The following is a 14,712-nucleotide window of genomic DNA, read 5'->3' as shown; positions in this document are numbered from 1 at the left end:
TATAAGGGCCAATAAATTGGCACGACTAGCACACCTAGTTCAAAGACACCTCATAAAGGTGTTAAGACCCCCCTAAATTCACACTTTAATGAATGTGATCGATTCATATTTTTTTTTACTAACCTTCATTCATCTAGTGTGAGTGCAATGAGCTTGTCTTTTTATTACCTTAAATTGTATCCAACAAACTCACATAGCATGCAACTTTAGAACTTCACTTTAAAAAAATCAATAGTTTACTTGAGAGTTGTGACTGTATCATTCCTTAAGAATTGAACGAGCAAGAGGCCCCAAGCCACCCTAGATGTCTTCTTTAATACATTGATATTTGAGAGTATTAGGTGGAAATCCAAAGTGATTGTCAATTGGTTTGAAATCTAGAGTGAGTGTCAATTGGGAAGGTGTGTGCATTAAGAGGTCTATGGTTTAAAGCCCACTATTGAGCAGCTATGTGTCATCATTGTTTGTATGCTTTCACATTGAACAAACTTTCTATTTTGCAATGCAATTGTCGTGCCATTTAGTACTATTTATTGATGGGAATAACACTTACTTTCACCTAGTGAGGCTCCAAAGTGCAAAAATGTTAGTTCCTTTACCTTATAAAATGATGTGATCATTATATACGTTGTAGAGAAAAATCACCCAACCGTATTTCAGAATCCAAGGTTTAATGGAAAGTGAATTGCAAAAGCTTTTTGAAAACCTTCAAAAATTTAAGGAAAGAAGTTTAGAACCTTGGGATTTGATAGAGTCTTTAGCAAAAAAAAAAAAGACAAAGGTATGCAATTGGATTCAAAAATCTCCTCCAATGTACCTTACAAGTTTTTTGTATTTTCTACGAGAAATATTTTTTGCGAAACCCCCCAAGAAATGGAAGCAACGTACATTAGGCTAACGAAGGACGAAACCGAAGCAATGTGTGTGCATTCATGGCTGGCGTAAGACAAGAAAGAAGACACAGTTTTACAACATGGTTTACGTCTGGGAAGCTTGTTTCTTCGAGAAGAACCTGCTGAACCCGATCGCAGAGGGCTCGCCGTTGCTTCCCCTGCTTCTCAGGAACCTGGCAGGAGATCGCACGATCAGATTACTCGGCGAGCACGCTGCTTGAATGCGCTCTTCGTCATCTCCATCATCGTCCTCGCATGACATGTCGATGGTGTCTTGCCCCAGCTTCTCACGCGGAGTCTCAGTCCTACCTTGCCTGATCAGTGACCTGCTGCTTGCGCTCCTCCCTTGCAGGTGTTCTCTCAAGCTGCCGTGCATCCGCTGCTCGTCTTCATTCGTTTTCGTCGATGCAAGTGTTGATTCCTGCGCTTGTTCGTAGGCTCCCCGTTCTTCTGTAGGCTCTTCAAGGTCTCCAGTCCCCGGGCTTTCGGAAATCCTGTCGCCATGTCCAGCAGATTCTTGCTTCTGCTTGTAGTTGAAATCTGATGATTAGTGATGGGATTAAAGGTCCAATGTGTTAAACTAGACATTTTAAGTTCTGTACAAGCTGGATGACCATAGCATTCCCCAATGCAAACAGACATTCAAATCTTGTTTCTATTTCCATGATGTGATGTAGGAATTAGAGATGGAATTAAACATTCCGAAATGCTCACTAAACATTTTCAGTTATGCACAAGCTTCAGGACCATAGAATTCCCCAATGCAAACAGGCATTTAAATCTTGTTTCTGTTTCAATGAGATGATGTAGGTGTTAAGATCAAAACACATGTGAGAAAATGGCCTCTAACTGTCGTGCTTCCATCCAAAAGGAGCGCCATTGATATGTGTAGGTCTGGGTCGATTTTCTCACGATACAATGCAATTGATTCTTGAGCAACTATTTATGCAAGCTGAGTAATAGAAACTAGTATACACAAGAAAAGATGGGATATAATGCAATTGATTCTCAAGCAACCATTTATACAAGCTGAATAATAGAAACTAGTATACACAAGAAAATATATGAAATTATATCAAAAAAATCGATTCTCTCTCAAAGATGCAAGAGATTCATTATTATCAAAATGTGCATTATTTTGCTAAGATCAATCTTATGTCTAGGTGCCATCAAATTACATATAGCTCCTAAGGATGTCCCAAAGACACAGTTAATACGCAGTAGGGAAAGTATCAATTTGTAGTCGGCTTTTTGCACAATATATAGGAGATGTTGACCTTGCCGTTACCGCTAAGTGTGAGATTTTTCCACTAGTCAATATTATAGTCCTTGATAGCTCTACAAGCATGCGAGTTTATCTTAAAGTTCCAAAGGATGATTCAATTGGGCAAGTGATATAAGTTATCTTCGAGGTATTATGATTTTTCCCAAATTACCAAGAAGATAGGTAACATATTCTAAAAGTTGATTTACCTCTAGAGATTTGAGCGTTCCATGTGAGTCATTTAAAAAAAGAACCATTGCAAAGTAAATTAATAGTTCCAGTTGAAGTTTCGTGACTCCAAGACACTGCTTGTTATGTTCCACTCCAACCCGAAAATGTTCGAGTAGTGCTTGGTTGGCCTATTTCGAGGACCATAAGGTAAGTTTCTTTTTAAATAAAAAAGTTTTACTAGTTTCTTTTGGAAGTTCATTAAGAACTAAAGTCACATTGTTAAACCCTTTGTTTAAGGATATCCAAAGCAAGAAGAAGCATGTTAGTCCATCAATTATTTTGGACCAACAAGCTCGATCAATGCACTCCACTGATGTTGAAAAGTATCAATATAAATAAACCTTTTGGGGTTTATACGGATGCAAGTAACTATGCTATGGTACTGTCTTTGAGAACCGTAAGCTTACGGATGCCCAAACATGTTACACCACTCAAGAGAATGAATTATTAATAGTCATCCATGCAGTTGAATTTGATATCATTATTTGTATGACCTTCGATTCATTATTCAGACTAATTGTCATTTCTTAAAGTACCTCTAGGATCAGCCCAATCTCCATGGCCATAATGCAAGATGGACGAAACTTATGCAAAAGTTTGACTTTTGAGATCTGCTACTAAAAAGGTGCAATTAATATGGTTGTCGATGTCCTTAGTCAAATCCTTGAAGTTAATACCTTGTCTTTTTTCTAAATTTCAACTAATTATTATCTTTCTCTCAAATGGCATTACTAAAACATGGCGGATATGATGAGGTATTTGCAACTTCAGAGAGGGATGTCCTAAAGAAGAAGATAAAGAGCCAATGTTATCATTGTGAGAAAAAGGGAGACCTCCACAAGGATTACAATGATTTAGTGGCATCATGGAAAAAGAGAGCAAAAGAAGCAAAATACGAACTCAACCGATGGGTCATCTTCCTTCTTTAACAACTCCTATTCAAAATCCTTTGGCCAAGGCGAAGGACAAGGCTCGAAAGGGGTCATCTTCTAGCGAGAAGGGAAAGGTCTTGGCTGCCTCTCCTACTGCTTTCTAGTACTAGTAGTGCGGTCATCCCTCATGACTTTGATGCTAGAGAGGGTGGTGAGATGGGGCACATAAGCCTCATCTATACAAATATACAAGTACACAAGATCTAGAGAGGGATATTTCCTAATGCATCGGTCGAAGTCAAGCAAGTTTTGAAATCTTAGAGGTAGAATTGACATTTGGGTTCATGATGGACTATTTTTGACAAGGAGCAGTATTGGATCTTAGTCCGAGCTCACACGAGGGGACACTTTGGTGGTTTGGCAGCTTAAGGGGAAAATATGGTTGCTTACACTCAAAGGCATTGCTGACAGAATAGTGATGTATGTGACTGAAGATGCATTGTTTGACAAACATAGAGCACTACTATGATTCTTCTCTATTTTCAAGCATTGGTACGATCGGCATCATCATCGAATTGTCTCCAAGACACCTTGGCGGTGGCTTGATCAGCCATTGCTTGGATATCCATAGTCCATTTTGATGGTCATTGTTGTATATACTATGATAAGTCCTTATCATTGTATCATTGTATTCTACCAGATTACCCATCATCTGAGGGAGTGTGTTAGCAAATTAGTCACTTCATGTGTAAGTCTGGTTGTGTTAGGGACTTGGCACATTGTTATATTCGTGCATTTCTTTTCTACCACCTAATTTATGAGGTCTATAGCTAACCAATCTAATTACTTTAGACCTTTTTCAAATGGTCGACCTAATCCAATGTATTGGCCTATTTATTAGCCAGGCTTTCTTCTCCCGTATATCATCATTAGCTTACTCTGTTACTTGCAGCCTGCGGGTCCAATTGGAGAGAGGGAGCCACTGGTAGTGCCCCCTCAACCACCATGACTCAATGTTATATGCAATTGTCTCATATCTTGGTATATGGATTCAATTTTCGAGCATTCTTTTGAGTCTTTTATAGTGTTTCTTCTCTCTCTTCTCTCTTGTGTTGTGCAATCTATTTTAGCAGTTCCACATGCTTCCATCGCTATACCCACTTTTAATAAGGATCGTGCCATTATGCTATCAACATCGTACTTTGTGAGAGCTCCTGAAACCGGCCTGTTCACTGGGAAGGGCGGTAGTGTACAACCAAAATATATAAATGCTTTCACCCAATTTAACAATCGCCCACTTTACCTGAACTTAAAGACACAGAAATAAGAAGAAATGCAGGAAGCTAGAATGCTCTAGTTGCCACACATACACCCTGTTGGCCCCTAAGTTAGGCGCCCCTTGCGGTATTTCTTTACTTTTGAAAAGTGAAAGTACAATGGGCTGTCTTTCACCTATTCTGGGTTAAATTTAACAGCATAACAGTACAATTACTGACCCAAATCAAGTTGACCAGGAGGGGAAACTCTGCCCAAGTTTGAATCTTCTGGTTGGAGTGCAGAATTGACCATTTCAGCCTGGTGTATTTACTGGTTCAGACCTGTTTTGAAACTTGTTTACAACTCTTACTATTCCCTGTACTATTCAGCCCACCGTAATTACTGGTTCAGACCTGTTCTGACACCTGTTCTCAGCTCATTTTGTTCCCTGCACTGTCCTACATCATCTGGGCCAAATGCCCCTTGATTCCGGCATCAATTGGGCTCTGAAATAGCCTCTGAACAGTCTAGAATCAGTTTTGGTTTAGTGCTGTTTCAAACACTTGCTTGGGGAGGTCACCACCCTCACATGTCCCTGTTGGGAACTGCAAACAACTACTCCTGTTCCTGAAGAAAGGAGGCTCTTGCCTCATGCAAAATCAGCATATTCCACACAGCTGTACTTGAATCAGAAGAAAGGCCCTTGATTCTGCAGCATAACCATATTGTCAAGGAGAGAAAGAGAGAGACTAGAACGCAAGCTCAAGCCTCTGAGCATCATAGACAAGGTAGACCAGCTCTCAAGAGCTTTCCATCTGTGCAATCCATCTCCCTTTTACACAAAATGAGCCCCCCATGCATTGAAACTCGTTTTTGTGCTGCCCTCTCTCTCTCTTTTGGGAATTTATGCCCAAATTGTGACACATGGCATACATGTAACAATTTTCCTGTTTAAACCTTTCGGTCTAAAATTCTCCATCCTCGGTTCAAAATTTGACCTCGGCACAGACCAGAGGATTAATCCTCGTACAAAAACGAAGATAATGACGCGAATAGATTCTGGGGTCCAAAAATAGTAACTTCCTAAATTTTAGGAGTTGCTTCCATTGCATCCCCACTAGTCTTCTGACCATCTTTGCAAACTATGGCTACATCCAGATTTGCAATGTAGCTCAACTGAAAGTGAATTTCCACTGATGACCCCACATGGACTAATCTCTTGAAGATTTGTCCATCTTCACTTTGAACTAGTCTCTTCCAGGCTAGTTCTTCAACACACTTGTCCATATACACTTCCACAAGTCGCTTCCAGACTTGTCAATCTACAGTGCCATCAGTCTCTTCCAGACTTATACTGGACCTTAACTGTCCAGTCTTGACTCACTAGACATTCCTGTCCGTTACACATACTGGCCATGCAACTCAGGCATTTAGATTTCAAGAGGGATCCTTCCAAAAAAGAAAAACCAAATAAAATATGTAATAAAGAAATCAACAAAAAGGTACTAGTTGTCACAATCTTGTGATATACCTCCCTCTCGAAATCGCAAACGTCCTCGTTTGCATGAATGTCATACATGCTTCCAGCTAACCTAGTGAACTTACACTTGGCAGCACATGTACAACACATACATGCTATCAGTCAACATTGTGAACTGAACACACTGTTAACACATGTATGTTCTAACTGTGAAACATGGCAGACTATCATCATGTGACTCCACATCACTGTTTCCAAATATAGTGGCCGGTACACCACAATGATATCCCCATAGTGGCAAACTGTCATTTGATGACTCCACATCACCCTGACTAGAGATCTAGTGGCCGGTACATCAAAATGATATCCCCACTGAGTCAATTTACAGAATACATGTCCGATCGAGTAACCATTGTTACAACATGCATTCAATTCAATAGAAGTAAAAACTGTATTCTTGCAAGCAATACTTACTTCTTTAGCACTGAGAAAACCATATGGACACAATAAGTGTTAACCTGTACAAAATCTGTTTTTGTACATATTTTCTTTCTTGAGCAATTGTCACTTTGACAATCTATTTCAGCTAAGAGATACAAGGGGTCAAGGTAGGTTGCAAGAGAAATGCTTCAAGGTAAAGTTCCAACACATTAGGTGATTCTGCAAGTTCACCTTCGTCCATCCACTTAGCATCTATTGCTGGATAGTTCTTGAACTTAACCAAATACCTTCTAGCAACTTTGCCTTTCACTTTCCTTTCCTTGTGTACCAATACCTGTTCTGGAACAAGAATTTCATCAAGTTCCTCAACTTCGGGCTGCTCCTCAGCTGGCACATCACCCACATAGGGTCTAAGAAGACTTACATGGAAAGCATTATGAATCTTCCAATTGTCAGGCAATTTCAGCCTATAGCTGACATCACTAATCTTCTCTGTTACTTGAAAAGGCCCATAGTATCACATACTAAGCTTAGTGAAAAGACTTTCCTTGCCTTTCCGCTTCTTTAAGCGTGCCTTTTCAAACCACAACAATACCCAATCACCAAGTGAAAATATCAATTCACGACGGTGATGATCAACGGCTTTCTTTTGCTTTGCTTGAGTCCTTTCAAGGGCATGCTTAAATTTCTGATACATTTCACCCATACTCTGCACATACTGATCTGCCTGAAAGATCTTATCCTTTGTATGCAAAATGGGAGGAACCTTTTTACCACCTTCAACAATTTCAAAAGGGGCTTTGCCTGTGGACGAATGCACAGTATTATTGTATGCATACTCGACCAAAGGCAAATACTGCTCCCACTTTGACTTGTGCTCTGGCATATAGCACTTAAGCAGATCCAAGACAGTAGAATTTGCCTCTTCTGATTGTCCATCAGTCTGTGGATGAAATGATGATGAGAACTTAAGCGTTGTGCCCATGTTCTCAAATATGCCTCTCCAAAATAGACTTGTCATCCGTGGATCACGGTCACTGACAATAGACTGTGGCATACCATGATACTTGAAGACATTGCACATAAACAAACGTGCCATCTAATTTGGTTTTATCTTCTTCCTGACACGAATGAAATGAGCCTGTTTGCTAAACCTGCAAATAATAGTCCATATCCCATCATTTCTTGTCTATGTCCTTGGAAGATCAAAGATAAAATCCATAGCTGTGCTTTCCCATGGTTTATCCGGAATAGGCAATGGCTGTAAAAGCCCTGGTGCTTTTTGCCGGTCAAACTTGACCTTCTGGCAAATCAAACACTACCGCACAAAAGCATCTATGTCTCTTCTCAAAGTAGGCCAATAAAAGAATGCCTCTATTGCTTTGACTGTTGCATCAATACCACGATGCCCTACATACGGTGGAGAATGACTCTCTGTCATAACTTTCCGTCTCAATGGCATAGTCACACATAGCCTACCATGCATCAACATAAAACCATCCTTGAGAAGATAATGCTCATGATGTTGTCCATTGACAAGCTGATCAAAGATTCTTGCAAAATCTGCATCATCAAGCTCATGATGATAAGGAATTGACACAGCTGAAATTTGTGGCTTCCTTGACAAAGCATCAGCCACAACATTCTTTTTGCCTTGCACATGCACAATCTGAAAATGGAACATTGACAAAAAGTTTGCCCAACGCATATGCTTTTCTAACAGCTTAGTCCGAGTTAAGAAATAACGCAATGTCTGATGATCTTTCTGAACAACAAAATTTGCCTCAAGTAGGTAGTGTTTCCAACTAGAAAGTGCATGAATCACAGCCAGCAATTCTTTCTCATAGACCTGCATAGTCTTTTCTCGCCTTGGCAAGATTCTGCTTTCATAAGCCACTACCTGGCTATCTTGCATTAGCACTGCACCAATGCTATTGCCACAAGCATCACATTGGACAACAAATGACTTCCTAAGATCTGGCAGAATGATCACTGGACTAGAAGTCATCTTTTCTTTAAGAAGATTAAAAGCTGAAATCTCTTTCTGTGTCCACTGGAAAGAAACTCCTTTCTTTTGTAAAGCATGTAAAGGTGAAGCAATCTCCGCAAAATTGTGAATGAACCTCCTGTAGTAAGAACACAAACCCAAGAAGCTTCTAACATCATGGACAGTCTTCAAATCTGGCCATGTTCTAATTGTTTCAACCTTAGCAGGATCCATTCGGACACCATCCTTTGACACTATGTGCCCCAGGAATTGGATTTCTTCCAAGAAGAACTCACTCTTCTTGCCATTGATAAGCAACCTATTACTGCAAAGCTCATCAAAGACTGCTTTCAAGTGTTCTCTATGCTCCTGTTCATTCTTTGAAAAGACAATCATGTCATCAAAGAATGTACCAACAAACTGCCTGTATGGACGAAAAATCCTGTCCATCATTCGATTAAACGTAGCAGGAGCATTAGTAAGTTCAAATGGTATTACCAAGAACTCATAGAGACCAAACGTGGTCCTAAATGCAGTCTTATGCACATCCTCTTGCTTAATCCTGATCTGATGGTATCCACTCTTCAAATCTATCCTGCTGAAAATTGACGCTCCTTCCAAACAGTCAAGGATGTCATCAATCCTTGGAATGGGGAACCTCTTCTTGATGGTACTCTCGTTCAGCGCTCGATAATCTACATGCGCCAAGAGCCATCCTTCTTCTGCACTAAGAGCACTGGTGAGCAAAAGGGAGATGAACTTGGCTGAATCAGCCCTTTTTCCAACAGCTCATTCACCTGGCTCAATATCTCTTTCTTTTGGGCTGCACTAACCCTATACGGAGGTCTATTTGGTGGGCTACTGCCTGGCACCAAATCTATTGCATGATCCTCAGACCTCTCTGGTGGCAACTGTGATGGTAATGAGTCAAAAAAACAATCACTGAACTGAGACAAGAAAGCAGACCTGTCTCTATCTAACATAGAAAAATTTGACTCATCATTATCCTTGACATCACGTGCAAAAATCAAGTACGCAAAAAGATGATTCTTTATTACAGACATAATGGCAAAAGCCGATACAACAGGTACAGACTCTCCTTTAAGCTTCACATCAAGCACATGAGTCTTTCCCCTATGTTCCAAAGCCAGTGTCTTGTTAAAGGCATCCAACACACCATGCTTTTTAAACATCCATGGCATTCCCAACAAGACATCACAGCCTTCAAGTGGCATGATATAAAATTCTTCTGCATCAACATAAGACTGTACATGAAGACGCAGCTTTCCAAGAATGGGTGTCACAGACTCTGAGTGACTAGGACATGCCAACCCTGCCTCTGCTGTGTAGCCCATCTCATCTACTCTGATGCCCAAAGTAGAAGCCAACTCTGGTGAGATAAAGTTTGCCTTAGCTCCAGGATCAAAGAAAATAAGTACATGTTGATCCCTAACTTTACCCCAAGCTCTGCAAAGCTCATTAGCATCCGAGTGTGGCTTGTCTCCCAGCATATCTGGCACTAAACCTGCTGAAGGTTTGGGCTTCTTTCCTTTCGTGTCCTCTTTATCATCATCAGCTGATCTCTTATTCTTGTCCGGACAGTTAGATGCAATATGACCAATCTACTCATAGATAAAGCATTTCCTCTCAGCCATTAAAGCCTTTCTCTCTTCAAGAGACTTGCGCACAAAAGGTTTCTTCTGGTCCTTTGGCTGCTGTCCAAAGAACTTGGCTGGCTTCTTCTTGAATTGCCAAGATTTACCTGTGCTTTGAGAAATTTGAGAAACCTGTTTACCAAATGGCTTCTTTGCTGAAAATTTTTCAGATTTGTCCTGTTTAATGTTGCCCCCAAAACCACTTGACTGTCCCAACAATAATGCATTTCCTGTAGTGGCATTCTCAATTAACTGAGTCAAAGTGGTGATCTTTGTCTTTGTACAATAATTCTGAAGTTTCTTGGGCAGCCCACAGCAATATTTCTCTATCTGCTCGGTCAATGGCACAACCCTGTAAGAAGTGACTGGAAGCAAAGCCTCCCAAAACGTCTTGTTATAGTCTTCCAAATCCTTGCATTTAGATGCATCCAAATTGTGCCAAGCTGACATAACATCAATCTCAAATTCATTGGTCAACCAAGCAGAAGCAAATACTTGCTTAAAATAAGTCCAAGTAGCAGGAGCTTGTCCTTGCATCAACAGTGTACTCCACCACTGACTAGCATTGTCCTTAAGAAAAGTTTCAGCTTTCCGAACCTTAGAAGGCTCTGTAAAGTTCCCTCCTGCAAATGCGGCATCAAACTGTTGTAAGAAAGAGAGAGCCTTAGTCCTATCTTCAAATCCTCGAAAGATGTCAAACTGCATGGCTGCACCACCTTCCTTGTATGGCTTTGGCTTCTCATGAGCCATCAAAGGGGCCATAGGATATGCCTGCAACATAGGAATACTAACACGTGGCATAGGAGTTGCCTGACCACTGACTACAAGGCTTGTAGACACAATATTTACTTGCGGGTTTTGATAACCAGCCATACCAAAAGTGCCATGTGGCATGCCAAAACTGCCTCAAACTCCCTGAAATCTAGGCTGCATGTCTATATTACCATACATGGGGTTTGGCATAAAACCCTGTGTACCCCCAAACACTGTTCCTGGTACATAAATCTGGTTTCCAGGCCCATAACCAGCCATACTCTGAAATACAGATCCACCTTCAAAGTACCCAGGATGTACAAAGGTCGGTGGGAAAACTTGTGGTAAAGCCTAAAAACTGTTTCCGTGTCCATTTAGGCCAACATTTGGCTGCTGTAAAGTGGCAGGCTGAACTGGCAATGCCTGTGTAACTAATATTTCCGCCACCTATTCTTGGACAGTCGGAACCAATCTTGGAGTCTCCATTGACTTTGCAAGCTGCCTTGGTTATTCCACTGAATCTGCAGCATACTTACCCTTATCCTGGACCTCTACTGGATCCAAAATCTTTGCAGATTGCCCAACTTGCTGTAAAGGAAGGGAAGGCTGCAAAAATGCCAAAAACCTTGGATTCTGCATCACTTGAGTAAATATACCCACAGCAGCAACTAACTGAGTCTTGAAAATGTCTTCATCCATAGAAGAAGCCGTAAGAACTTGTGGCTCAACCATAATAGGAGAAGTAACAAACTGTGGAGGTCTAGAAGACTCTCCCACCTCATGAACAACAAGGATCTCCTGTGATGCAGACGCTTCCTCTCTGGTGTCTTCCTTTCTATCAGCCATAATGCACAATTCTGTGTCTTACACCCAAACAGACCCTGGCTCACTCTTTAGGGAAAAAGTGATTCAATCTCGGCAATGGAACCATGAAGCCGGCCTGTTCACTGGGAAGGGCGGTGGTGTACAACCAAAATATATAAATGCTTTCCCCCAATTTAACAGTTGCCCACTTTACCTGAACTTAAAGACACAGAAATAAGAAGAAATGGAGGAAGCTAGAATGCTCTAGTTGCCACACATACACCCTGTTGGCCCCTAAGTTAGGCGCCCCTTGCGGTATTTCTTTATTTTTAAAAAGTGAAAGTACAATGGGCTGTCTTTCACCTGTTCTGGGTGAAATTTAACAGCATAACAGTACAATTACTGACCCAAATCAAGTTGACCAGGAGGGGAAACTCTGCCCAAGTCTGAATCTTCTGGTTGGAGTGCAGAATTGACCATTTCAGCCTGGTGTATTTACTGGTTCAGACCTGTTTTGAAACCTGTTTACAACTCTTACTGTTTCCTGTACTATTCAGCCCACCGTAATTACTGGTTCAGACCTGTTCTGACACCTGTTCTCAGCTCATTTTGTTCCCTGCACTGTCCTGCATCATCTGGGCCAAATGCCCCTTGATTCCGGCATCAATTGGACTTTGAAATAGCCTCTGAGCAGTCCAGAATCAGTTCTGGTTTAGTGCTGCTTCAGACACTTGCTTGGGGAGGTCACCACCCTCACATGTCCCTATTGGGAACTGCAAACAACTGCTCCTGTTCCTGAAGAAAGGAGGCTCTTGCCTCATGCAAAATCAACATATTCCACACAGCTGTACCTGAATCAGAAGAAAGGCCCTTGATTCTGCAGCATAACCATATTGTCAAGGAGAGAAAGAGAGAGAGTAGGAAGCAAGCTCAAGCCTCTGAGCATCATAGACAAGGTAGACCAGCTCTCAAGAGCTCTCCATCTGCAGCAATCCATCTCCCTTTTACACAAAATGAGCCCCCCATGCATTGAAACTCGTTTTTGTGCTGCCCTCTCTCTCTCTTTTGGGAATTTATGCCCAAATTGTGACACATGGCATACATGTAACAATTTTCCTGTTTAAACCTTTCGGTCTAAAATTCTCCATCTTCAGTTCAAAATTTGACCTCGGCACAGACCAGAGGATTAATCCTCGTACAAAAACGAAGATAATGACGCGAATAGATTCTGGGGTCCAAAAATAGTAACTCCCTAAATTTTAGGAGTTGCTTCCATTGCATCCCCACTAGTCTTCTGACCATCTTTGCAGACTATGGCTACATCCAGATTTGCAATGTAGCTCAACTGAAAGTGAATTTCCACTGATGACCCCACATGGACTAATCTCTTGAAGATTTGTCCATCTTCACTTTGAACTAGTCTCTTCCAGGCTAGTTCTTCAACACACTTGTCCATATACACTTCCACAAGTCTCTTCCAGACTTGTCAATCTACAGTGCCATCAGTCTCTTCCAGACTTATACTAGACCTTAACTGTCCAATCTTGACTCACTAGACATTCCTGTCCGTTTCACATACTGGCCATGCAACTCAGGCATTTAGATTTCAAGAGGGATCCTTCCAAAAAGAAAAACCAAATAAAATATATAATAAAGAAATCAACAAAAAGGTACTAGTTGTCACAGTCTTGTGACAGCTCCAAGAGGGCATGTGGGTTTAACTTAAAAAGTACCAAAGTATTCTGATTCAATAGTTGCAAGTGCTATAAGTTATCCTTGAGGTTTTGTGGTCCTTTGCAAGCTTCCTCCTCCTCAATCATTCACGCACACACAAAGGAGCTAGTGTCAATGCCTACACAACCACTGGCTCATGTTGTATATGTTTTGAGTTCCCTTTGCAATGTTCTTCTTTTCTTTGCAATCTTTTTCTTCTCTTTTATATTGTGCAATCTAGTATGGTAGATTTACACACTTCCATTACTACACCCATGTTAGACACACTTATAGTTCTAGCATTTTCTTCTAGTATTTGATCATTGGTGCCCTCTCCTTGATTGCTAGCTGCTACACCAATTGCTCTTGATCTTTTTGATATACAACCACCTCACTAGTGCACTGCTTGATATGTGGCATATGGATAGTCCCCTCCTCCCCCCTGGTTACAAGACTCTTGAAGGTTTGGATAGGTGGTCTACAAACCTCACTACATTAGATATTTCACCACATGCACTTCTAGCTACCATTCCAAGGTCTCTCAAGGCACCCCTACTTAGGACCACTTCACCTCGCCATGAGTTTCATTGGCAAAGACTTGTTGATGGATGTGCGTGATTGTGGCCACACCCTTAGGCTGGCATCTTCTAGGTCCCTTAGATTACTCCAAGCTAGCCTAGCATTACTTAATACTCTTAGTTCCTTAGGCTTCACACATTCACATATTTCTTTACTCTCTTATTCAATTTAGCTTTACTTTTGTTTTGTTTGGGGCCAAAGCTTCTCCCTACAAAAATTTGGTATGCAAATTTTAATCTCTTTTGCAAGGTTTTATATCTCAGTATAGGGCTAACATGAAAATCTGCACTAGTTCTTCTTGGGCTAGAGACACAGGATTCTCGATGTTCCTTTAAGGTTCCATCTTACTTGAAGACTTGCTCTTCTACTAGCATGGAGACCTTCCCTCTCAAGGTGGATTTTTAAGCACCATCAATTGTTTCTCCCTAGTCCTTTTAATTGGGGTGCTTCACGTTCATCCTTCATCATGGTTCTTAGCACCACACGAAGACCAACATTAGGTTCCTCGTCCTTCTTCAGCATCGATATCCATGGTTGAGAGGGGGTTTCTATCCTTGGAACCTCTAGGTTTTGGCATTTTCTTTGACATCAACCTTCCTTCCCTATTGTACCTTCCCTTTGCATTGCATGATTGTCATCTTTGTAAAAAGGCGCATGGGCAAGTGAAAAATTTTCCCCACGAGGGACATTGTCTAAGTGGCTCCTTGCAAGATGTGCATTCTCATCATGTAGCATTCCTCTATGCATCTCATTATGCACCATTGAGTATATCCTCAGTTGTTT

The 14,712-nt window shown here is 41.1% G+C and overlaps 1 protein-coding gene across 2 annotated transcripts in view; it reads right to left on the bottom strand.

The window, feature by feature from the left end:
* Positions 1–685: 685 nt before the first annotated feature.
* The window catches only part of LOC148026394 (filament-like plant protein 7), a 45,545-nt gene continuing 31,518 nt past the window's right edge, over positions 686–14,712 (bottom strand). For both annotated transcript variants that reach the window (XM_087690830.1, XM_087690831.1), the window contains one exon: positions 686–1,416. In XM_087690830.1, coding sequence (XP_087546956.1) covers positions 979–1,416 — 438 coding nt within the window. In that variant the 3' untranslated portion in view covers positions 686–978. The remainder of the gene's footprint in view (positions 1,417–14,712) is intronic.

This window comes from Lygodium microphyllum, chromosome 13 (genome assembly GCF_053477565.2).
Source record: "Lygodium microphyllum isolate KBCC chromosome 13, Lygodium_microphyllum_v1.1.10, whole genome shotgun sequence".
Classification (NCBI taxonomy): domain Eukaryota; kingdom Viridiplantae; phylum Streptophyta; class Polypodiopsida; order Schizaeales; family Lygodiaceae; genus Lygodium; species Lygodium microphyllum.
Note: the sequence above shows the minus strand (reverse complement) of the source record. Positions and strands in the feature narration are given on the sequence as shown.